Genomic DNA, 27,189 nt, shown 5'->3' on the forward strand with positions numbered 1-27,189 from the left:
TATTTATTAAGACATTCCACACAACACAACTCGGTTGGAGGGAGCAGCTGTGTGTAAACTGTGTCAGTGGAAAAGAGGCTTTGGCCTGGAGGCCTCGTCCTGCTCGTTAACACGGGAATGTTGTTCCTTTGGCTATAATCTTCCACAGTATGACACAAAACGGATCTATGTCCATGGAGAATGTTCCATAGTATAGTTTTAACTTTTTGTTTCCATGAAATCATACAGTTGACTTTCCAGCTTTAAGTAAGCTTGAGTACTGCATCCACCTCTGGATAAACCACATGGACAATGCTCCATTCAAGAACACAAAAACATTTACATTTATCTTATTGTTATTTATTACATGTCTAATTCTGGGTCAGGCAGGGCATCCAGGTTAAATGCAATCAATCAGTGCAGACGCTAAGCCAAACAAATTTCCCCATTTTACTCTATTACTTGTATAAAAACAGGTCCAGGGCCTTAAAGACGAGTGCCAAAGGTGAAGCAGAGTGATTAAAATACAATTAAGACTCCCACATTTGTCTCTTTTTGCTCATTTATTTAAACTTTCATTTTGGCTAAAGCGAGCGCTGTTATCTGCTCCAGCAGGCACTAACCCAGCAGCACCTTCCAGCGACTACAGGCTAAATGTGCTCATTTATGAACAACTTTTTCTGCAGTTTTAAGCCAAATGTGGATCTGGGATAGTATGTTTGTGTTTGTTTGTTTGGGTTTATAATATTTATGTTATACTTTTAAAGAGGATAACTGGTGAAATTAAGATACAGTATTAATCATAAGGGGGAGACATAGTCCCTCCAGTGTGTCCTTGGTGTTGGTGATGGGACATGCCTGGACCTCAGTTGGCTCCTCTCGATGTGGAGGAGCAGCAGCTCTACTCTGAGCTCCTCAATTCAATAAAATTTATTTTTCACCTTGTGCAACTATATAATATACTATACATTTTCTATTTACATATGTATACGAGTACATAAGTGACATCTGAAAAACAGTCCTCTCATGTGACCCAGCTCTCCACCCTCTCTCTAAAGGAGCACCCAGTTACTCTGCAAAGGAAACTTATTTTGGCCACGTGTATCCGCAATCTTACCCTTTTGGTCATTACCCAAAGCTCATGACCATAAGTGAGGGTGGGAACAGAGACCTAAACCAGGACTAAACCAGGTCTAAACTAGGGACCATAGGTGAGGATAGGAATGTAGATTGACCAGTAAATCAAGAGCTTTGCCTTTGGACTGTTCTTTACCACAACAGACGCTGCACAGATCAAATAGCCTCATTTCTAAATCTCTAAGAGCTTTACACATTGTATTTGTTTAATATTTCCACAGTTTTCCATTGTTTTTGATGTTGCTTCAGTCATGTTTTCTATCCAGTGCCCAGTACACGAGCCTACCCAGTGCTGCCTGTCTGTCATCTCTCCTCGCTCTTTTATTTTCTGACTAAAAACCACAAGAATCCCGTGGATATTGACACAGATTAGAGGACTTTATAATTCCTAACAGCTGAGGTTTAGAGGCTGTGATATGCCGTTCTGTCGTTCTGTATAATGTGCGCGGTGATGACACATGAGGCTATAAACAGTCAAGTTTTAAAGTAATCTGGAGGAATCTGTCAATCAACACGTCTCCCATACTCCACCAACTGAGCTCCATCTCCTCAATAAAAATAAGCACTGTGAGGTATAATGGGAGGATAGCGTTACCTCATGGCCAATCGCTCCAGACTGTATGTACTTTTCTTTGTCACATGCCCGTATCTATGGAGATGTAACTGCTTTGCCTACAATGTTCCACAGTACCACATTTATTTAATTACTAACAACGCAGCTGAATCCTCTCACACATCTGACCTGGAACTCCTGATTCTTTAGGGATAGGTGTGTTTAATGCTCTACTGGGGAACATTTCAGGCAAAGCAATAACGCCAATACATGACAGAAGCGGTGGTGGAAAGTAACAACGTAAAAGTAGTAAAGTACTGCACTTAAGTATCAAGTATCAAGTGGATGGTGTCTGTACTTTCTACTCCACTACATTTTTGAACTGGACTGAAAAGTTTAAGTATTTTTTATTGTGGTTTGAGACGTGCTGAAAAGTCTGAGGGGTTTATTTTTAACACGTTCATAATTGGAGCAAACACAAAATATATATGAATAAAAACAGCGGGTACTTTAATACTTAAGTAGATTTTTTCATGTGATACTTTTACTTTATATTTGTATTTTTATATTTGTATTTTATTATTATTTTATTTGTATTTTATTATATATATATTTATTATTTAATTCATTATTTATTTTATTTTATTATTTTGTATTTTTCTTGTTTTTGTTTTTTTTTCTATTTTGTATTTTGTTTTTTTCTCTTACTTGAGTATTTTTTTTAGCATTTTTTCTTGATGTCAGATAAAATGCTACTTCAGTACTCTAATCACTATTAAATAAACAAAACAAAAAATATAATATAATCAAAATAATGTGTAAAAGTTCTAATTATTTCCTGAAATGTTTGTATCTGGGAGGTTACCGTTTGCCAAAAGCACCTATAGTTTTCATGTTGTGCGATATTCAGTGCTTTTTTTTTTTTCCCAATTTCTCCATTAAAATCACACTATGTTCTATTTTATTTTTGCCTCCCGTTACCTCACATTAACACGTTTTTGTTCAGACTGTTTAAAGGGTCTATATGCCAGCTGTTGAATAAGAGATACATTTCTTACATCTATGTTCAAACGCCTTTAACCAAATGAGCCCACAGATCACCTTATATGGTTCAAGCGCACATCGCCAAAGCTAAAGGCGGCGTTAGCATTACATAAACCGCCTGTACTGATGCGGGGCCCACTCACTTGTGTGGGAGCCTCACCACCAGGGGGCAGAGCTGCAGCCTGGGGGGGGAGAAGAGGGCGGCCGGGGTGCTTGGCTGCAGTTTACAGGGAGCAGTTGGATTATAGCTCGTGTCGCGCTCAGACTGTTATGGAGGCTGTGTGTGGCAAAAGGTTGTCTGCAATAAATAGTGTCGAGTTACCGGTGCCATGTGTGCTTTTACTGCAGCTCCGAGCGATCATAAACCTGACCTCTGTGGGGCGCTGTTGCTTTGGGAGGTTATTACAATATACTACTGCCCATGACTTCAGCTGATGTGATGATGTTAAGTTTTTGCAGTTTTTTTTGTTTTGTTTTTTTTTTACAAATTATTTGGGTTTCACACATACTGGGACATCACTTTGACTTACATTAATTCCCTGGAGACTGATCTTAACCTTAACCATAACTACTACATAAAATAAGTAATCTATTAAAATACAAATTAAATTAAATAAAGACTACCCAGTTATTTTTATATGATGTTTTGATGATTTTTTTTTTTATTAATTAGTGCCAAAATGGCTTTGCGATGCTGCCGAATACAACATGTATCACAGATTAAAGTAAAATTAGAAAACAGAATAAGCACAGAGCAGTGATGAGAGTGAGAATGTTCCCTAGTATGATTTTAACTTTCCATAGAATCATGCCGGTCACACGTTACCTCCAGGAAATTACATACTGTACCTTTAAACAGCGTTGAATGAACTCTCAATGGTGCGACTTAAAAGTACAAATACAGAGGTAAAAAGTTTCTCAAATAAAAATATCACGTAAAAAAATCTACTTAAGTAAAAGTATTTAAGTGCCCATTTAAAAATGTACTTAGACAAGAGACATTCCCAAAAATATGACCTGGAAAAATCAATGTCTTAGCTGCATAAACGCCTGACATTTTTTTTATAGGAACAGCTGTAAAAACCTAACACTAAGTACAATATGCATAAGCTCTTATAAATGTTGATTTGAGTTGATTGAAGTGTTTCTGAGCTGACCAGATATTTTTTTCATTGTTTGCTTGAAAAAAAATTACTCAAAAGTACATTCATTTTTATATTTTTCTTCTACGTATTACACAATAATTTGATGCAACAAAGGAAAAATAAGGATGGACATGTAAAGTAGAGGCAGTTGTGTGAAAAAAGGCAAAAAGTAAATGCTGATACCTCCTTTAACATGATTTTTGTGGCTAAAAAACATCCAGGTGAGCTATCATGGTCTATAATGTGCTCACTCCTTAAAGGGTTTTAAGAGTAAAAAGTAAAAGTATTTCTCAAGTGTTGTTACTTTGTTAATTGTAGTTACATTGGTTAAATGAGACCTATTTTGGTGAACAACAGCATTTATTTTTGTTTTGCTCAGAGCCAAAGCTTGAATTTGAAAACTTAGTCAGGATGTTTCCACGAACATGGTAAAAAATAAACCCTCAAATCATATGAAAAGTACTTTTTACTTTTCAGTCCTGCGGTTCTCAAAGTAGAGTTACCTGCTCTCAAATGTAGTGATGTAGAAGTAAAAAATATCTACTGTAAAATTGACCTAAGTCCCTAAAAACTCTACTTAAGTACTGCACTTTACTACTTTGTTACCTTCCATCACTGCCTATAAATATCCTCAACGTTTGACCATTTTTGGCTTGACTTTGTTTTGTTAGAAGCAGCTCAATGAACTGTGATCAGCTGTTTTAAAACTGCCCTTTATAAAACTGCACCTACACTTAATAAGATGTGAACCCCTTAAGCCTGTAGCTCTCCTTCAGATCTGAGTAAACAGCGCTCCCCAGGTCTGTGCCATCACTACGCTCTCAAGTCACTTTTGTTTGTTTTGATTCAGATCGGAGCTGCGTGGCAGAGATGACATCTGGAGCCGTTTAAGGACCTTACCCTGAAGCGCCCTGAAATATATTACAAAAGATTGACTGCGTTTGTCCTCTCTCTCCACCTGACCCCATCCCTTTGCTCCTCCCGTCTGCGCGGTGAACCCTCTCTCACACTACATTCATAAATTCTTTGGTCCTGCCTCATGATGGAGTGATCTTATTTTATTTATAAATGCATTTATTCACACTGGTGCTGTCACAATGCTAAAATTTCAATCTCTTTTTTGATACTAAGGAATAGAGACTATAGACTAGATTACAGTCGCCTTTATGGCCCCACACTGCCTCATGTTTCCTGTTTCACTACAATGTTTAGATGTTAGTTCTGGTATTTGTCCACAAGGAGGCCCTCTATCATAGCAATGACACTCGTTAGCTTCTGTGCCTGTTCTGAATTAGGGATGGTTCTTTACCTCAGTCACCATCAGGGCTCGTGGGCAGTGGATGTGGATCTCAGTGACGCCACACATTTATATCCTCCACTCCAGAAGGTGAAGTCTGATGTGTGAAATTATTATGGATTTGAAAAACAAGACCAACAAGATGAGCCACCAATCTGCAGAGCCTGCCGAAAAAAAGATAGGGCTCCGAGGGGAAACACCAGCAACTTACACGCACATTTACGAGACAACCGTCCTGCATCGTTTGACAAACTTGAGCCGGAAATGTCCATCGTAAGTAACATATGTGAAATAAACTATTGAATGTAGTTTGTGTTAGTTTGGATTTGTATGAATCTGTGTTTATGTCAACTTTCCTATTGCTACGTTAGCATTAGCTGAACAGCATTTTGCACAGCTGCATCGCATGGTTTTGCAACAACCATGAATGAATCTGAAAACCTATAACCTCCCAGGACCTGGCATTTTGTGTTGTCTAGGCCACAATACATTTTTTTTCTACAAGGTCCTGGTATCCACATATGATGACATTTTACTGCCTTGGGTTAAAAATTATCGTGACAATATCGTTAGTCGCGATTATCTTGGTCACAATAATCGTGAGTCTAAATTTTCATATCGTCCCATTCCTAATGTGTCTTATACATGTTCTGATACAGCTCAAAAGCTTTAAAGCAATTCAGAAAATGTTAATTTCTGTCCTGTGAATATGACTTTTTTAGTATTGACACTTGCTTAAAGTTTCTATCTAGTATCTAGTTTCGATACTAGTGTTAGTATCAGTTAGTATCTGATTTTTGACAACACTAATAGACACTCATAGACATTTGGACAAAGGACTAAAAGACTCTTGGAGGAAACATGAGCCAAAAAAAATGTCAAATGACCTTTTGTGCTTGTGTCTGCTCTACAGTTATAATCTATGACACCCGTGAATCAGTAATGTTATAATTTGCACATTTTAAATCGCAATATTCATCTCAAACGACTTATTAAAAGAAACAACTCGGCTGACTTCCAGGTTAGTAAACGTCAGTTCCCAATGGGAGCTGATGCCTCATACTCTTGGCACCTTCGATTGATTGCTGCACATCACACTAGGAGGTAGCAGATTTTTCTTTTCATTTGTACCAAGATGACTACGAGATGCTGCTGAATCCTACGTGTATCACCGATTAAAAAAATAAAATTGGAGACCACACTGAGCACAAAGCCGTGGGTGTGTGCTGGTGGAGGTGAACATGGGGGTAGATCGGAGCAATGACATTTTGAATACAGGGGAATACAGATTACTCAGGCATGAATCACTCCAAATACAACGTTGAGAGGGTAAATGAGAAGGGGAAACAACTATAACATGGTTCAAACCTCTAAGAAGTCGATTTTGCACTATAACTCAACTCTGCCTTTCTTTAATCCAGAACAAGAGCCAAGACACACCCACTTCTCCCTCAGATGTAATAAGTAATTAAAAGGGTCCACTTTGGGGCTAGGACTACCCTGTAAAACAAATTCAAAATTGTAAAGCAGTGGGACTTTCCTGGTCAAATAAAAATAAATAAATAAATAAATAAAGGCGTCATGCTAAACGTGTTAATAAATGAATCTGTCAGTTGGCAAATGTTGGGGCTAAACTGTGATTAAAATAGGTCAGGACCATAATGTATATAATTGACATACTGCAGGTAAACCACTAACTAAACCTTCGACCACCTCACTCCTGATTGGCTCTTCGGTTGCTATGATACTCGCGGTCGGGATTCGTAATATGCAACTTGGCTCCAAATTTGCCTCTATAACTGCTAGCCTCGATCTCAGGATTTGGGTTTTTTGTGTTTTCTGTGCTGTCTTCCCTCCTCCCCTCTGTGTCTGAGCGTGAAAATGGGCGGAGACTCTGGCACCACCCACTACACACCTGTCGTAACATCTGGGGGATCAAAGATACAGACTCGGAGTAAGGTTTAACAGAGTTTATTACAATCAAGAGGATGTGAATGCTGGTTGGAGGAGCGGGTAGTAGGAAGCTGGGTCGGAGGCTGAGGTGTTCGAACCGGTCGTAGGAAGCTGGGCCGGAGGTGGAGGTGCAAGGTGAGTCCAAGATACGGGATCTGGTGAAAAACGAGAAACGCCAACTGAGTACTATGACCATAACTACAAAAAACAGACTGAGCCAAGCAGAAAGAACTGTACCATGGAGAGTACACTGATCCATGGTCCTTGGTGGAGGCACAATTGTAGATGGGCTGCAGGTGTGTAGCGGGTGCTGGCAAAGTATCCTCCCAGCTCCAGACACAGAAGGAAGGGGAGTAGACAGCACAGAAAGCACAAAAAATCCAAATCCTGACACTCAATGAGCTTCATTTTACTGGAACCGAGCGCTATGGGTGGCGTCACACTCCTTTAGTCCACTTCTTTGTACTGTCTGTGGTCAGGGCAAAACCAAGACTATAAAATGCAATTCAGTTTATTTTTATGAAGCCCAAAGTCTCAACATCAGTCGTCTCTTAGGGCTAAACATGATCATTGATTTAACCAACAGAAAATTAGAAAATCAGCAATGAAACAGACACTGGTCAATAACAGACAAGCAAATTAATCAACAGAAAACAAGCAAATGAGAACTGTCCCAGAGTGCCCCCTGTCCTTAGACCCTCCTTCTCGACAAGGAAAACTAAAAAAAAAAAGGCCCAAAACCAAGTGTACATCAGGATTAAATTTCCCTTTCCCCTAAGCTGCAATATATGTTTTGATACAGACAGACCAATCACACCCATCTGAACTTTCAGGCAGACCGTTCCAGTCTGCGGTCAACGGTGTAAACCAATCCTGTTCCTCGGAGGTTCTTCACACCTGAGCAGAAACATTTTGAAATCCCTAATTGTGTTTTCCCATTTTAAACAAGAACAAGGAATAATTTGCCGAGCGACCAAGTGTGAGACAGACGGAAATGAACTTTAAGGCTTTTGAAACAACTCCCAGTTTAATCTAAGTATCAGAGCAGAAAACACTAATCCGGCTGGAGTGTGTCAGCCTGTTCATTATGCCAAAACAGAGGCGAACGTCAAGCAGGAACAATCACTCCACAACATTAAGACCTCTTCAAACAAGTGAGGAAGTTTCAGGGCAGAGGAAAACCCACAGAGTTACACCGCCTTTCATGTAAAACGTCTCTCCGTTCACACCACAGACTGTATAAAGAAAAGTGGGTGTGACGTCGTCCATAGCGTTTAGCTCCGGTCAAATGAAGCTCATCGAGGCGTGTGCTTCTGAGCGCGAGTATCATAGCAACCATAGAGCCAATTTGGAGCCAGGTTGTTGAAGGTACCGCCCCTTTCCGCCCGCATGGCTGGTTTAGGAGGGAGCAGGCGCTTAGTAACGCTGTCAATCAAACCTGTTGCTACGGTTAGCGGGAGCGATCTTGGGGAAAGAAGGCACCTGATTGAGCTGTTTTTAATGTTTATATATTGATTCTCAGACAACATAAAGAAATAACAACAACAGGATCATTTAAAGCGGGTTAATATGAACATTTTCGAGTTGATGGAGCCAGAACCATGCCCATGATCACTTCCTATTTGAAACATGGCGGCCAGCGCATTAGCTATGTCCATTCAAAGTGCTTTACAGAATAAGAAAAACATCAAAATCACAATACAAACAAATGAAAACATACATAATCATTATAAAATTTACTTTAAAAGAGCCCCGTGCGCCCAGATGACCATTTTCCATAGATATACAAAAACATGATACAAAACAATAAACTACAACTTCACAAACCTGATGCGATGTGAAGTAGTTTCATAAACGGGATGCAGTCTGAAGGAGGAGTGACTTAGCGTGGCGAGCAAAAAGACACATTGTAAACGTGTTAATGCGTTGTTTTGGTGAATATAGCATTTTTAAAACAATAAAAATGAACATTGTGATTTAAATATATTATGTGTTAGTTAATACCCCATAGAAGTGTGATCGTCCTTTAACTGACTAAACTCACTTTTTTCTGTCTTTCTTGAATGAATCCAGGTAGCAAGAGCCAACACACAACTGCTTCTCTCTCAGATGTTATTTTAATTAGGTGCAAGTGCAGATTGGTTGAATAAAAAACTCCAAACGAGACATTGATCAAGGGAGAGGCTGGTAGATAAAGTCACCGTGAAATCCAGCCAACATGATTCATCTTTAATTAAAAGTAAAAAGGGTTTATTCGTGCAGGCGGCAGCTGAGATTCACTCCAAAGGATGTTCCAATTATTGAATGAGACAAGAGACGAGACCTTTAAAGCCGCTCTACCTGATTTGTACAGTCTTAAAAAAACGTGAAAAACAGAACTAGTTCATTTCTATCAGTTTGCAGTGGTCCAAAGTTACTCCTTATTTACCTTATGCATTCAGAAGGTCATAATTCACTGTGATGAGTTTAAAAGCACTTTTCACAACTTTCAGAGGCCAATGCTAACAAGTACTAGCATGCTAACGCGCCCTCCCTGATTTTTGCATGATAAAACGCTTTGTACTTGGAAAACAGCACACAGCAGACATTAGTTGACCTCAAGACCTGCTTATATAATATATCTGTGCTGGGGCAAGACGCATTCCTGTATTACCACTTGATGACATCACAAGGTGCAAAAGAGTGTTTTCTGTTTGAGAGAAGAATTCAGCCTATATATGCAGGGTTTGTGCGTTAAACATGTGAATGAAACAAAACACAACTCCGACTCTGTGATGAGGAAAGATTAGAACATAGATCAGAAAATTGCCCTTTAACTTCGATGTGTATGCTAGTATGCTAAAGAGGTTGTACACAGGGTAAGCAAAATGTATGTTTGAAGTATTTAGACTCAAATCAAAAAGCCTATATTCATGGAAATGTGTGTAATGCTGTAGAACAATGTGCCATAATCAAAAGACACAGGACTTTCCATTATCTCCTTTTGTTCAATGCAACAGTGAAGTTCATCCACATCGTGTTGAACAAAGGCACTTTTATCCGGTGAGACTTTCTATAGCTATAGCATATGTCGACTAATGACTATGACTAATTCACCGCCTAATTATGGAACAATTGTTATTTGTCTGGCTTTTCATCATAGTCATCTACACGTTTTTACAACCGTTTTATAAGCTGCTGGGATTCAGACAACATCACAACACTGTATAGGCCAATATGAGAAAGATGAAATTAATATTGTCAAAATGCAGGTTTTTGTTGTTATTCATGGGCCATAGCAACTAAGCAGTTCAAGTCAAAATATTATATCTTTTGATTACATGGACTGTATATATAAATGGACATAGCTAACTTGCTCGCCGCTGAAGAAGTGAACATGGACGCGCTTCTGGCTCCATCGACTTTGACTCATTTAACTTTCTACTGAAAAACTGTCGCCACTCTCTTTGTAATTGCTGCTGTCAGACTCGTCATTTTGGTCTTAAAATGTTCGTATTAACCCGCTCTACATGATCCTGGTATTTTTATTTTGCTATTGTGTCCGTAACTCAAAATATGAACATTAATAACAGACAAATCAGGCGCCTTCTTCCCCCGAGGTTGCTCCCAATAGCATTAGGAACAGGTTTGATTGACAGCGCCGCTCTCTGCTAAACCAGTGGACCGGGTGGGAAGAGGCGTTACCGTCAACAGCCTCACTCCGGATTGGCTCTTTGGTTGCTATGATACTCATGGTCACAATTCCTAATATGCAACTCAGCTCCAAACTGGCTCCTATAACTGTTAGCCTCGATGAGCGTCATTTGACTGGAGCCGAACGCTACGGCTGACGTCCCACTCACTTAATCCACTTCTTTATACAGTTTATGTTTGAATAAGAAAAGGTCCCCACAAAGTCCTTCAAATCAGGAAGGAATTGTTTGTCTGAAATCCATGAATATAGTGAGTTCTGTGGTTTAGTCACTAGTAAAAAATGAGCAGGTTCAACATTTGTGAATTTACCTTCTAGATATGTCTGATGAGAATACCATGCAAACAGTAAGGAAATCTGCCCCCCACACCTGGGAGTGTGACATCATCAGATTACACAATCTGAAAACAGCCCATAGTGAGTATCAGTCTGAAGGTTATGCCGAAATGGTCATGGTCAAATTTTTATGTTGCGCTTTTTCACCTTCAAGGCACTCAGAGCACTTTACATCAAGGAACCACTCACACATTCACACACCGGTGGTTTTGCCATGGACACAACAACATACCTGTGGTTGGAAAGGCCTATATTATAGTATTATCTGATCTATGTTATAATGTTGTTTCCTCATCACAAACAGGCCTGGCACGTGTTTTGTTTCATTCACACATGTTTAACACACAAACCTGCATATTTATGAGTTCTTCTCTCAAACTGAAAACTCTATGTTCCTTGTGATGTCATGTGGTAATACAGGAAGTGCTCTACTCCAAAACTACCGCTTGATGACATCACAAGGTGGAATGAAACATTTTGAGCTTTGGAGTAGGCATGGGACGATATTGAAATTTTGTGTGACGATAATCATGGGCAAAATAATTGCAACTAATGATTATGTCATGATAATGATTAAAGTTTTGTTTGTTTGTTTTTTTAATGGATATGAATAATTATAACTTTAACAGAGAATATTATGGATAAGCAGTGCCATCGACTGAAATTTGGGGAGCCGTGGCAATAAGCCTGAGATGCCCCCCCCCTGTAATACAAATTAACAGGAAGAGGGCCCAATTCTGAACCCCTAAGACCATGGGGCCTTGGACAACAGACCCCTCTGTCCCCCCCCCCATTGACTCTCCTGTGGATAAGTTGTTGTTTTGTTTAGTTTTTTTCTGCACACTCTGGTGATATAATGGTGATTACCTTTACTGGCGATTATCACAATTATATATAATAAAATATAAAATGTCCCACAAACTTTTTATCACGATAAACGATATTGTTTATTGTCCCATCCCTACCTTGGAGATGTAGAGAGATTAATAATAAAGTGTTACTCAAACATGTGTGAATGAAACAAAACACAACTCCAGGTCTGTTTTTGATGAGAAAACAACATTATAACGTGGCTTAAAGCTCACGAGAACCCATTTTGTGTAATATATGTGTTAAGTGCACAAAAGCCTATATTATCTTGCTGTGTATCTCGTGGCCATTTCTGACAAACTGCATTGTAATCAGTTTGTGGTGTGCAGACACTTACAATGAAGTTATTTTCCCTGCTCTCTGCTCTGCCTGCTCCCTGTATGACAAAGAGCAGATGCTGGGGATGTTTCACTTAAACGTTTAGTGCCGGAGCTAACGCAGCCGTGATTTTTCCTGTCCCTCCAAGCGGTCTGACCATCGTGAAGAGAAACGAGAGGAGAGGGAGTTTTCTTGGAGAGGAGGGCGTCTCTGCTTTGGCCCCTCCCCGACCCTGCCCCTGCCCCTTCCCATCCACAAGTATCCTATGCAAGATCCCAAAACTGGAAACTCATTCAGTCTTCTCTGAATGGGGAGTCTTTAACGCAGGAGAGTGGAGGACTTAAAACGTTTAGTATGGAAAAGATGGGAGCCTTGTCCGTGGTGGTGACCAGTGCCTTGCTAACTTTGCTGTTCTTGTGCAGTCCTGGGCATGGAGGTAAGTCACATAGCTTTTTTTGTGCATGTTTTAATTTAACTTCACTTCACTGAATCAGATTATTTGTGAATGCTGGTGCTATCTTTCAAAACTTTGTGCAAACAGCTGCAAGTTACAAAGTTGTTGTTTTTTTTTCTGGTTCAGCATTCTTCGTCAATTTTCACTTTTATCGCTGAAATGTATTTTGCATGGTTGAAACCCGAAACACCAGGGGAGCCATGTGCCAAAGGCGTCTGACCCTGGTCCAAGGACTGTTAGCATAAGCCAACACATCTGTCTGTATCTCATCTATCACTGATTTTTTTTTTTTTTTTTTTTTTCTATGTGAACGTGTGAGTGGTTTTACCTTGAGAATCAAATGAGGTGTGATAGTCGCCAACAGGAGGCAGTAGTGGAGTGTTGGGAAGGTTTTAGGTGCCTCCGCTGTCCGACGGTAGCGATGAATGGGTCTTTTTTTTTTGAGAAGGGAGGGCAGGGCAGCTCTGAGTGTAGCCACATGAAAGCCACAGAGGCGCGTGTGCTAGGGAGGGGTCAGTGGTGGATGCTGGGGACTGTACAATGGAGCTTCAGTGCAAAGATACTCAAAGTTTTCACACTTAAGAAAATATTTAGGCTAACAAGCAACTTTTGAAATTGGGTTTGAGGTTGAGTTGAGCCCCAAGACTGCTCCAGTGCTAAACGAGGCCCGAACTGGACTAAACCAAGTTATAAAACAGGGTAAAATCAGGTGTTTCTATCACGAAAACTGACATAAGATTAACTCCTTAAAGTGTCCTCATTATGCTATATTCTGATCTATGTTCTAATGTTGTTTCCTCATCACAAACAGACCTGGAGTTGTGTTTTGTTTCATTCACACATGTTTAACACGCAAACCTGCATATTTAAGCTGAGTTCTTTCAAACAGAAAACACTCTGTTCCACCTTGTGATGTCATGCGGTAATACAGGAAGTGCTCCACTGTGTTTTTAAACTCCACACACCTTCACTAGAGTCATTTGGGTACGTTCAAGCTTGGAATTTCCCATCTCTACTAAATAAAAGGTAAAAAGTATGTAGCAGTTAGCTTGAAAACTCCCACTTCATGACATCACAAGGTTCAGCAGAGCATTTTGAGCTTTGGAGATGTTACAGACTAATAATAAAAAGTTACTCAAACGTGTGAATGCAACAAAACACAACTCCAGGTCTGTTTTTGATGAGGTAACAACATAAAAACATGGTAAAAAATTCACAAGAGTTTATTTTGTATAATGTAGTGCTTAGAAAAGGTCAGATTTCACCTACCCCCTATCTCCGTCCACTGCTCTGTACTTACTTGTGATTATTGAAAAGAAAGTAGACTTAACATTACACATCAAGAGTTCAAAATGTCCTGTAGACATTTTTCAAGTAAATGGAAATGTTATTGCAGCAGTAAAATGCCATCATGAGGAGGCGTGGCCTGTCAGTCCTGTCCTTTTGAACAGGAAGTCAATGGACCGTTTCTATAAATAAGATATAATAACAAGATCAGTTTTGCTATTTAGAATGAAAAAAAGGTCAAATAATGAGCTGTGTTATAGTTTAATACTAAATACCTGCACTAATGTCTTCTTTAAACTAAACCAGGTCTGCCTCAGAACAAATCTGTAACTAAAACAAAGTTAAAACTAGTTTTAAGCATCTGTAAGGCAGGACTAAACCAGAACTAAAACAGGACTAAACCAGAACTAAACCAGGACTAAACCAGGACAAAACCAGGATTAAATCAGGACTAAACCAGGACTAAACCAGGACTAAATGAGGACCAAACCAGGATTAAATCAGGACTAAACCAGGACTAAACCAGAACTAAACCAGGACTAAACCAGGACTAAACCAGGACTAAACCAGGACTAAACCAGGACTAAATGAGGACCAAACCAGGATTAAATCAGGACTAAACCAGGACTAAACCAGGACTAAACCAGGACTAAACCAGAACTAAATGAGGACCAAACCAGGATTAAATCAGGACTAAACCAGGTCCAAACCAGGACTAAACCAGGACTAGACCTGGAATAAACCAGAATTAAACCAGGACTAAACCAGGACTATAAAAACTAAACTAAACTATAATTAAACCAGGACACAAACAAGACACACCCAGGACTAGACTTGAACTAAACCAGGACTAGACCTGGACTAAACCACAAGAACAAACAGGACTAGACCTGGATTAAACTAGGATTAGACCAGGACAAACCCATGACAAAACCAGGACTAGACCAACACTAGACCAGGATTAAACCAGGAATAAACCAGAACTAAACTGTGACTAAATCACAATTAAATTAGGACAAAACCAGGACTAAACCAGGACTAAACCTCAGCTTTACCTTGATGTCTATATCCAGGCCATGCACCTCATCCACAGGCCTGACTTCACAGAGTAACCCCGTTCACTGTCTATCTACTGGATTCTTCCTTTGAACAAAAAATAAACACACTTCCTTTAATTATTGCTACAGCACTATTTCAGATTGTCTCATCTTGTCTTGTACCACATTTCTTTATTTGAATGTTAAAGTATTTATTATTAAGTAGAACTGAGCACTACATCAACTTTTTTTGCTACTAAACACGGTGTCGTATACTGTCTACTGCTCCTAGACCTTTTGGGCAGTTTTAGTGCAAAGTAAGTACATCTGAGTGTGCGCTGCCTCTAGTGGCCACAGCAATTTCAAGTACTACATGACATCACACAGGACTCCACTGATTATAGCAAGGTGTTTCTGATTACAAACACCTAGCTGCAGGGGCGGAGTTTGGAGTGTGGATACCTATTAGACCAATCATACTGTTCCTTTTACCTTCAGGCCCCGCCCCTGCTCAGTCTTCTCTTTAGTCCTCCAGTCACTGCCCAGTTTAGCAGCTCTGCTTGAAATGTGGTTGTGGGCAGAATTTAGGCGTTTAGTCCCGCTTTAAAGTTCTCTATCTCAAACTGTCTCTCAAAGATCCGCATCTGAACCGCAAATGAGTAACCCCGCTGCCCCCCTCCCACAGCTTGGCCACTGCAGACGTACCTCTCATTCACGATACATTCGCGTGGGCCGGCCAGCGTCCGGGTGCACAGAATCAGGAATGAGACAGAGAACAGTGTCTTCAAAATAGCGTAGCAAACTCACCTCGAGGTAAACCCCACATATGGCGGCGTTGGCAGGATCCAGCTCCTCGTCTCGCAGCAGCTGTTCGAACCATTGTCTTTGTGCGGCTGACGAATCTTCAAAAATGCAGAATCCACTCCAATTAACTGTGGGCAAGTCTCTTCGCGAGTGGCTTGTTGGCAGAGCGAGGGATTCTTGATCTGAAGGAGGGCAGTGGAGCTTTGTCTAGCGAATGGCACGAAATCAAAAGTCGCCAGAGGAGTTGACGCTGTAATCTGTGCTACACAAACTAGAAAGGAGACATCTGCCCTGCTGCCTGTCGTCCCGCAGATAAACTCCAAACGAATAGGACCGCACACACCTCCTCCGCCGATGAAGCAACTGTTTACCCAGCTAACTCTGTGGCGTCAGTAGGCCTGTCACGATAATTAATATTTTACGGTGACACTACGCTGGGGGTGTACTCCATGCATTTCTATGGGTTAATATTCAGCATTTACCATGGTGACACAATGCACACATAAGCAAACACTGCCAAAAAAGTTTTAAGATCGTATGAAAACTAAACCCTATATTGCGCAAAACATATAGTGAGATTTAAGCTGTTATAATGAAAAACACACCTGCAGCTGTGTTTTGTTTCATTCACACATGATCGAGTAACACTTTATTATTAGACTGTCTACATCTCCACAGCTCAAAATACATAGATCATGATATACTGCAATACGGGGCCTTTAAAAACATTTTCAGAAGCCTGTGTGCAGGGCCGGTCCAGCCTTTAAGCAGACTAGGCAGCTGCTTAGGGCCCCAAGTTGACCAGAGGGCCCCCAAGAGCTCATATATTTGTAATGAAAATAATATAGTCTATAGTTTATATAAGTTATTCCAGAAACAGCGGGTGTTTACAGCTTCCTAAATATCCCTCTATTAAGATTACATTTGTTTTTTGGTTGTTTTTTTTGTATATAGCAGCAAAATATGTGCTGCTGCTACTTTTGTTTTGTCTTTGTGTTTATACCCCCTGAGGTGAGATACTTTTAAAAGGCTGTTTTACAAGTTAGATTAAAACATTTCAGTGTTTTGGTCATATAAATAAAACACAATTGGACAATGTGATGAGAGCAGGGTCATAATGTTGTTCAAATGCGAGTCACCAATAGCTGAGCCCAGGTTCATCCACTGCCGAGGGGCCCAGAGACACATTCTGCTTAGGGCCCCCTGAAACGTAGGACCGGCCCAGCCTGTGTGCAGCTAGTGACTGTAGTGTTACTTGAGGACTTGTTTAACAGCACATATCATCTCACCTTTTGTCATTGCAGCTAAGTATTTTCTTTTTTTTTTACAGTCAGTTTGTGTTAAAGCAAAACTCAGATTAAAGTCAAACCTGTAACAGAGCTTCAGACGGAGCAGTGCCTACAGTTATCATCACACTCCTATGGAATGTGTATGGCATCAGCTGCAAAGTATCAGTTCCTATATCAACTTCAGTACATGATACACAGAAGAATCATGTTTTGGGGTTGGTATTTTTTTACTTTGCACTAGTGGGAATTTTTGGGCTATTTATTTTATTTTATTTTATTTTTTTGGCTGTAATGATCAGATTTGAGCTGTAGAGGGCTGAATAAATAACGTCCATGACTCATTACAGATACAAACTAATTATACAAATCTTGCTCTCTGCCATGTCTTTATTTATTGCAGCTCATGCTTTTTTTTTTACAATATTTCTTCACCAATCTATTGCATTTCAAATTGTGTTATTGTGACAGGTCTGTGCAGAAGGGTGAATCCAAACACATGCCAAGCGTTTATTCAGCAACTACAGGCCATATGGAGCGGGATCTAATTTAGGGATGAAAGTGCAAGATAGCTAGATGCAGTTAAGTTGACTCAGTGTTTTCAGTGGCATCTGGTTTTGTGTTTAAAGGCGCACTGTGTAGCTTTTACTGGTAGGGAGTTCACCGACTGCTTTTCCACAGTACGGCGTTAAATGTGTCTATGTTACAGTTATTCAGTCACAGTGTTTCTATGGTTTAGCGAAATACCTTGGAAAATGTGCGTATGTGCTGTACGCTGGGTCGCCTTTCCGTAGATCTGAGCTGTAATTGACCTGGTGGCATCCATACTTTTCTTGATTAGAGACAATATTTGCACTTTTTAGCTAAATATCGGTGGTTTCTCTGGGTTCTAAACAATCGGTATCAGTGATCGGCTTTGGAAAAAACGATATTGGTCGATCTCTATTGGTTGGTCTCTATGGAGATTGAGTCTAATGCCATAATGTGGAATGTTCTTGGCAAACCTCGGAGTTAAGCAGGGGTCAGACGCTCCATCTAGAATGTTACATCAATCTCTAAATTCCAATACAGGTCCACATTCTGCGTTGGTGATACCATGGAAACAAATGTTGATATCTCTCAAATTAAAGATATCTCCATGGAGACAAGCAGATAGCGAGGATCCTGCCCCCTGAAAAGCTACATAGCGCACCTTTAACTATATGTAATGGCAGTAAAGTAACTTCCTGGATCACTTTAAAAGCTGAAATACTTACTGTAGTCGTTCATGCGGCTTATTAGGCTCAGAATATGCAGTGAACTCTGTGCCGCATTAGACATGTACCTACTAATGAACTCAAAATATCCTTAGTGTCTCATAACACCAGGCTTATCATTAAACAAGCCCAGTATATTTTGTAGTACTGAATTACACATAATAAGGACATTTCTATGGAGGGGGAGGGTATATCCTTGTCTAATTATGTGAGCTGGCTGGCTGTGTGTGAACCGCTCTCACCCACTGACCCCTGAGACAGAATGCTAATGCTGACCAGATGTACTGATTCAATTTGAGTTTGTCTGCCACAAGCTGCTGGTCCAATGTGCCACCTACTACTGCAGATATCACAGCAGCAAAACAAGCCCATGAGAACCAGATGGACAGGACTGCGCACACTTACCTGCATACCACAACCAAAGAGTGCTGAGAGTGAGAGGAAGGCTGTGCAGAGAGTGGTGTTGTATGGTAGACACTGGCAAGGAGTACCCTCGCTCCTGTTTTGCTTGTTTCCATGGATAATGCTCTGAAGTATGGTTATAATTTGATGTTGCCCCCTCCAAAAAGTTGCATACTGTTGCTTTATGTAATAGTGTAAATGGATAATATGATAAATGTATTTTCTTAGTACACAAGTCAGGGAGTGCGAGAAAGAAACCGATATGATCCATCCATTTTCCTCCGTTTATCCGGTGCCGGGTTACGGGGACAGCAGCTTAAGCAGGGACTCCCAGACTTCCCTCACCCCAGACACATCCTCCAGCTCTTCCGGTGGGACCCCAAGGCGCTCCCAGGCCAGCCGAGAGACATAGTCCCCGTAGCGTGTCCTGGGTCTTTTCTCCAATATGATACTTCCAAGATATCGGTTGAGATGATATCCCATTTTGGTCTATAAATCGGTGCAATAAGGCAATTTATTATAGCCAATAATTAAAGACACATTTGATAATTTTTTACCTTATGCTTTTCATGTTTAAAAGAAATAAATGACCTTTTCAGTCTTGGTTCTAGTATCGGTTGATATCGGTATTACTTAAGACACTTAAAGTATCGACATCTCCATTCAGGACCAAAGTGATTGGACATTACGGCTTTAAATGACCACTGCCCCCTACTGTTGCTAATGTGCTCATAATAATAAATACAGATTTTTATATAGATTTTTTTTATATCAGAGAAGGCTTAGATGTAAATAACGGCGGTTACATTAGACTGGAGCTCTAAATACTTATGGATTTTGTGTAGCATGAAGTAAAGGCATGTGACAAAATATACACAGGATGTTGCTAAGTATATACAGATGATTCAGACTCAGACTCATTTTATTACATTTCAAACTTCGAAAGCCTTTCTTCTTAGCTTTCCCATAGCCTTAATATCCGCCCACACACAGCACGCACAGGAAGTCGTTAGCATTATTTGTCACTTAATCAATGCATCATTTCCCAAGAAAATAATGTATTTGAGGAAAATAAAAACTAGAAAACAGACAGTAAGTCAATACATTAAGCCTCAGAATCTGACTGTGGGGATGTTGTTGTAAAAGCCACACCTGCTTCTGTCATCTGGAAACTTTATACGAAACAACAGGAACTTCAGAGCCTGCACAGTGGGGAATGTCACCTCACTGTGTTTATTCATACTTTGGAGCTAATGTCGTCAACATTTCCTGAAGCTAGCTTGAGGCACTGTTCCGTCTGAAGCTCTGTTACTTCAGTTAGACTTCAATCTGAGCTTTGTTTTAACACAATCTGACCGTAAAGAACTAACTGCAACAAGTGAGATAATTTTGTGCTGTTAAACAAGTCCCTCTTACATAACTTTACAGTCACAAGCTAGCATTAGCCAACAGTCACGTTCACCTTTTTTTTGTTAAAAATCAAACAGCTTAACAGGACCATGGACCTCTTACACAGGCTCCTGAAAATGTGTTGTTTAAATCCTCCATTGTGTCACAACCCGGTCAAACGTGATCATCCAATCAGATTTGTTTTTTGTCAGTGACACATCTGAATGAAGGAGCTCATTGGTCACCTATGATTTACAAATAAAATCACATTTCTCTCACCTCAGATTCAGAGAGTTTAGTGCTTCGTTCATTGATTCTCCAGAAATCTGAGATGTTTTTCAGCCTCCTGTGATATTTTAGTCCTTTTTTCCAGTACGAACAGACTGCGGCATGTCCCACATCGTTGGAAAGTATTGAAGAAGTGTTTTTTTCTGGCAAGAATTTACAGTGAATTTAAAAAAACAAAAAGTGATCAGGTTGTGTTTGCTAATGTGTGCATATTGTCAGTGCAATTTCACTGCGAAGTATCAGCTGAAGTCATATTTATGAACATTAAAAGCAGAGATGACAAGCAGCGATTTTCATTTCGAGTCCATGTGACAAGCAAACTGCAGATGTTCAGTGTATCCTGTTCATATCTCAAAGTGGATTTGACAAGCTCCTGTTAAGGCTCTTTAAAGCTCCGATATTACACAAAATGGACTCTTGTGAGTGTTTAGTCATGTCATAGTGTTGCTACCTCCTCAAAAACATACACGTTATTATTAGTCTGTCAACATCTCTAAAGCTCAAAATGCTCTGCTCCACTTTATGATGTCATGAAGTGGTAGTTTTCAAGTTAACATCTCCTTTTACCTTTAGTTTAGTAGTTGTTTAGATGTTTAGAGATTGGAAATTCTGGATTTGAAGTCTTCTAAATGATTCAAGTGAAGGTGTGTGGAGTTTAAAAACACAGTAGAGCACTTCCTGTATTACCGCATGATGACATCACAAGGTGGAACAGAGTGTTTTCAGTTTGAGAAAAGAACTCAGCCTAAATGTGCTGGATTTGTGCGCGTGAAAATCAGTCTGTACTGTCTATTTATAAAGACTGTTTTACAATTAGGAAGTTCACTGTTAGCATGCTAGTTGGTGTTAGCTTTACCTTGATGGCAAAACTCCGCTCTGGTATCTGAAAGCTGTGAAAAGTGCTTATAAACTAATTAGGGTGAATCATTAGGATGCTCAGAACACATAAGGTAAGTGAGGAATAACAGTTTAAAATCTTTTGTTTTTCAAGTTTTTAAGACAGTAAAAATCCAATACGTGCCATTAAAAGTTGTTCCACAGTTTGTTGGTGATGGGGGTAGTACCTCGTTGCATGTCCTCAGTCTGATGGTGTTACGTAAAGTGTAAACTCACGTCTGTCACCCTTCAGCTGTGACAAACTGATCACTCTAATTAGCACTTAGTCTGTACTTCAAACCTATTTATAAAAATCTCCCGTGTTATAAAAATGTAGACGATGAGTTTGCAGACAGATAGAAGGTTGGCTAACTGAGAAAACAATCTGTTCAATGTTTCTGGCAAAGCAAAATGTTCTGTGTCTTGAACCACAAATATGAAAAACATGACAATCTCCAAGCAAGAAAAAGTGAAAACTATGTGCTGGCTGAGCTCGTTTTAAAATGTGTAATTAGTGGAAATACTCTGGGAAAAAGTGAAAAATATAAATCAGTAGTTGTCATTTCAGCATTAGTAGTAGAAGGGCAGCGGTAGTAGCAGTTAGTGGGAGTAGTTTTTGTAGTAGTAGTAGTAGTAGGGTAGTAGTAGTTGTTGTAGTTGTAGTAACAACAGTAGAAGTAGCACTGGTGGAGGTAGTAGTAGTTGTAGTAGCAGCTGAAGTTTTTGTAGAAGTAGCAAACACAGTAGTAGTAGTATTAGTAGTAGTGGTAGGTGAGTAGTAGTAATAGTAGCAGTTGTTTTAGTTACAGTAGCAGCAGTAAAAGTAGTAGTAGTATGGATAGTAGTAGTAGCTAAAGCTGTTTTTGAAGTAGAAAACATAGTAGCAGTAGTAGTAGTAATAGTAGTAATAGTTGTAGTTGTAATAGCAGCAGATGAAGTAGTAGTAGTGGAAGTAGAAGTAGTAGCAGCTAAAGTACAAAACATAGTGGTAGTAGGGGTAGTAGTATTAGTGGTACTAGTAGTCAGTTAATAATATTTTGTACTGTATATACTCTTGGCATATATACACCATCTAAATCTTCCTATATTGTCTGTATTACTGTAAGTTAATTGAATACTTTGTGTGTACTTGTGTGTACTTGTGTGTGCTTCGTGCATGGGCTCAAGTGTCCTTTCTTCAAGTGTGTTTGAATTTCTCATTACGAGCTTAACAAGGAGAAATGTATCCTGCAGTGTACATGACTGTGCTGTGTCCCCCGAGTATGATGTCACCATGGTAACAAGGACAGAAAATAACTATACATTTTCCTTTTTGTATAACTCCAGGTGAAACCAAAACTGGTACAAAGTTCAGCATCTTGAACTAAGTGGACTCTACTCAAATGAAGCGGTTATGGGGCGAATTTGGAGCCGGGTTTCGACCGCAAGTATCATAGCAACCAAAGAGCCAATCCAGAGCGAGGCTGTTGAAGTTAACGCCCCAACCCACCTGCACATCTGGTTTGGCAGGGAGTGAGTGCTTAGCAACGCTGTCAGTCAAACCTGTTGCTAACACTAATGGGAGCAATATTAGGGAAAGAAGGCGCCTGATTTGTCGGTTGTTAATGTTCATATTTTGATTGAGAGGGAGCGACAGTTTTTCAATACACCATCGCCCATGCTTACTTCCTATTCGAAACACGGCAGCTAGCACGTTAGCTATGTCCATTTATATATAGTCTATGACCCAAGCCCTAACAAATTATATGGTCCAGCATTTGTGGATTTTTAGTTTGGATTTTTCTTTCACTAAATCGCCCAAAGCGTCACATCAGTCCTGGCCCAACATCCGAAATTATGACGTTATCAAACTCTAAAACATATTATACTATATATAACTATATTCCTGTAGAGTTGGCCGCCATGGCAGCGTGATTACAAGTGCTCCGTTTAAAAATGAATAAGTCCAATATTTGCATTGAGAAATTGATTGTATTAGTGCACACAAACTCACACATCCCTTTTGAGCCTCCTCTCACCCTGTAGTTTAAACAGAAAGCAAAGTGGGACAGAATAAAGATGTGGTATTTGGAGCTGATCCAAGCATAAGTGTTTTGAGATGCACAGAAGGAGGGAGAGTGTAAAATCCCTTCACATGGGATACATGGGAGACAAGGCATTAGTCACTATAGGCGCCATATTAAGGACTGTTTATGGAGATTTACATACATATGAGCAGCTGTACGCTATTATACCATCACTGGAGACGTTTAGGCTCTAGTCACACTAAAACTGCAACGGTTTAGATGAATAATCGTGACCAGTCGACTCTTTAGATAATTGTAATTGTAAACGTGAACTGATCTACCCTAAACAGAGGAGTAGGGGGGAGAAAAAGAGGGTGTTGTCCTGGGCCCCAGGATCTTAAGGGGCGAGAATTGGACCCTTTTCCTATTTGTTTGTATTAAAGGGGGGCTCATGTTAGGCTTCTTGCCCCGGGCCCCCAAATTTCTGTTGTCAGGCCTGGCTCTAAACGACAAACAAAAAGGTGTTTTATAATAAAGAAAGTGGCATTAGTAAATCAAAATCTCGTTATATTATGTTTATTCATAAATATTCTCCATCTAGGAGTCTTCAGTCACCGCATTTCAACCTTTATTTTGTTAAAATTGTAAAAATAAATAAATAAATAAAACATCTGGTTTGATTAATTGAACAATCAAAAATATAACTGATGCAGTATTGACTGCAAAATAATTAGGTTTGTAAAAAAAAAAAAATTAATAAAATCTTTGCTAAAATATTATCATATCAGATTTGAACAGGTATCAGTACTGAAACAGACTGCGTAATATGACTAGTTTGACTCCTGGATAGGTTTGTTCTGGATCTATATCAGAACTGGTATAAGACAACATGAAAATATTAAAGAAATTTGTATTATTTTGTGGTGAAAATAACATTCTTTTATTTAAAAATTGCGTTTTTCATTATCATTGTGGCACTGAAATCCGTAAGCTATACCGCGATAGTATCTTGATAAATGGTCATATTTTTATCTAGCGTGTACACAGACACTGGAGGTGAGGGGGTTAAGTGTCTTGCCCAAGGACATAACGAGCCGGAGTCGCACTACCAACCTGTGGGTCAGTGGATCTAACCTCTCTAGGAATTGTTTTATTTATTTATTTTGTTTTTTTCATGTCGAGAGCAGGATTTGAACCAACAACCAACAAATACTCTACCTGCCCACTGAGCTACTGTCTCTTAGTAGTTCATGTAACAAGACCAGTATGAAAACCAGGCCAAGCTAACCTAGTGCTCGTCAATTTACCTGGAAGACATAGTTACAAAATAAATATTTTTAAAAAAAGACCTTTATTTTTGCTTTAGTTTCCCACACGCTAACTATAACCCACCCATCATGATCACCGCCCTAAATAAAACTAGCTTCAGATGTGTCTCTCTGAGCGGCGCACATGTTAGCTTTAGCCATCCAACTGTCAATCCAAGAGTCCAAATAAACCCACAGCCAGCAGAATGATTACAGGGTGAATAGTTAGCATTCCACATAAGTCCATCCATGCTAGTCACTGCTAACTACAGGGGAACTTAAATGGAGGAAGAGGTTTCAGAGGTAGCTCACTATTTTTTTCTTTTTTTTATCGAATCTTTCAAGTCCCATCCAGAAGTAATTTTCAGTTTCATGGTGCTGGTTTGAGACACTGGGATTTTTACTGCACTAAGTTAGAAAAGTCAGGAGTTCTTAAGTAAAAAGCCCTGCCCTTATTGCTAGGATCATTATGAGTCATTATATCTTTTGTGATCTGCCTGCTTCTCTTTCACCGCATTTGATTGGTTGGATCTTTCACTTAACATAGGTGTGAGATAAAAAAAAACAAAAACAACAACTCTTGAACTCTTCTGTCTTCTTAAAATCTGCACCTCACTGTCATCAAATGAGAGTTTTAAGATGAAGATGAACAGCCGACTGTTAACCTGTATTAGCCTGTCTTTGTTGATACAGCTGGAGGTTGTTGGGTTTCATCAATCTAATGCTCATTGTTTTACCAAATTTGAAGCATGGCAAATAAATAGAACTGAACATGTTTCATGTTATATTTAGACAGGATATCTTGGTATTTTTAGCATACTTTTTCTATATATTTTGTGTTTATGTGTATGTTTATGTTGTGTTACTTTTGCTCTTAAAAGGCCCATATTACTCTATCTTCAGGTCTATGTTATAATGTTGTTTCCTCATGTTTCTGAGGATCAACATTATAACATGACTTGAAACTCACAGTAGTACATTTTGCTTAATAAAGGACCTTTAACTGTCATGTGAAGCACTTTGATCAGCCAAAGTCAAATCTATATAATTGCATTTGGATTAAAAGTTCTCAAAAATTCGACATAATAATTATACAGTTTGAGATTGAGTTGGATATTACCATAAATTGAGTATTCTCCCAAATTCAATTAGCGCCCTGTTCCTCAAACACTGGTGCTCCACATGGGACCCTCGCTGTGGTCCTCTGCTCATTGACAGACTCATCCATTTGAATGCATTTTAATGAAGACCTCATCAGACATCACAGTGGGGAGATGATCAATATTGAAAATAAGTGTAATCTGATATCACCTCTCCATGTCTGACTCTGGCTCTGACTGTGACTCTGTCTCTGTCTCAGCCTCTGGCTCTGTCTGGTCTGACACAGAGTTTTACAGAGTTATCATTTATCATTTGGGGTAAATTGGTATGAGGCTGACACTGTAAGGATCTAGTTACTTGACCAAGTTCCAGATTTCTTACCTCCACTGATTCAAATATTTCAAAAGTATGTGAGTTGATATTTGTGACATAGTTGTGTGTCCTTGAATAAGCCTTCTGTCAAATATTATTAATACACAGAGGGAAATTTGATAGTGGCCAAATCCAATCCATACATTTCTTCTATCCACGGTCAGTCGCAGGAGCAGCAGGAACTCCCAGACTTCCCTCACCTCAGACATTTCATCCAGCTCTTCAGGTGGGACCCCAAGGTGTTCCCAAGCCAACTGAGAGACGCTCCAACCTTCCCTCACTCTCAAACAATACCCCGATATACATGAACTCCTCCACTTGAGGTAGGGACTCTCCTCCCACCTGGAGAGGGTGCCACCCTGTCCAGTGGAGAACCATGGCCTCGGATTCAGAGGAGCTGATTCTTATCTCAGCCGCTTCACACTCGGCTGCAAAACACCCAGTGCCTGTTGCAGGTCCTGGCTCGATGAAGCCATCAGGACAACATCATCTGCAAACAGCAGAGATGAGAACCTGCCGTCCCTGAACCAGACCTCCTCCGGCACCTGACTGCGCCTAGAAATTCTGTCCATAAACAATGAACAGAACTGGTGACAAAAGGCAGCCCTGGCGGAGTCCAACATGCACCAGGAACAGGTCTGACTTAATGTGAACACAGCTCCTGCTCCGGTCATACAGGGACCAGACAGCCCTTAGCAAAGAGCCCCAGACCCCATACTCCCAGAGCACCCCCAAAACACCATGAGGGACATAGTCGAATGCCTTCTCCAGATCCACAAAGCACATGTGGACTGGTTGGGCAAACTTCCAAGAACCCACGAGCACCCGATGGAGATCCAGTGTTCTGCGACTGGGACAAAAAAACACACTGCTCCTGCTCCGGCCAAACCATATTATCTAAAATAAATGTAAATATAAGATGACAGTTGGAACATATGATAAGTCTAAAACAGTATAACAAATAATATATCAGTAGTATTATTATTGAAGCAACTACTTTA

The 27,189-nt window shown here is 39.8% G+C and overlaps 1 protein-coding gene across 1 annotated transcript in view; it reads left to right on the forward strand.

The window, feature by feature from the left end:
* Positions 1-12,686: 12,686 nt before the first annotated feature.
* Positions 12,687-27,189, forward strand: part of cspg4 (chondroitin sulfate proteoglycan 4) — a 138,604-nt gene continuing 124,101 nt past the window's right edge. The window contains exon 1 of the mRNA XM_033968304.2: positions 12,687-12,759. Within this exon, the coding sequence (XP_033824195.1) occupies positions 12,687-12,759 (73 nt within the window). The remainder of the gene's footprint in view (positions 12,760-27,189) is intronic.

This window comes from Periophthalmus magnuspinnatus, chromosome 6 (genome assembly GCF_009829125.3).
Source record: "Periophthalmus magnuspinnatus isolate fPerMag1 chromosome 6, fPerMag1.2.pri, whole genome shotgun sequence".
Lineage (NCBI taxonomy): Eukaryota > Metazoa > Chordata > Actinopteri > Gobiiformes > Gobiidae > Periophthalmus > Periophthalmus magnuspinnatus.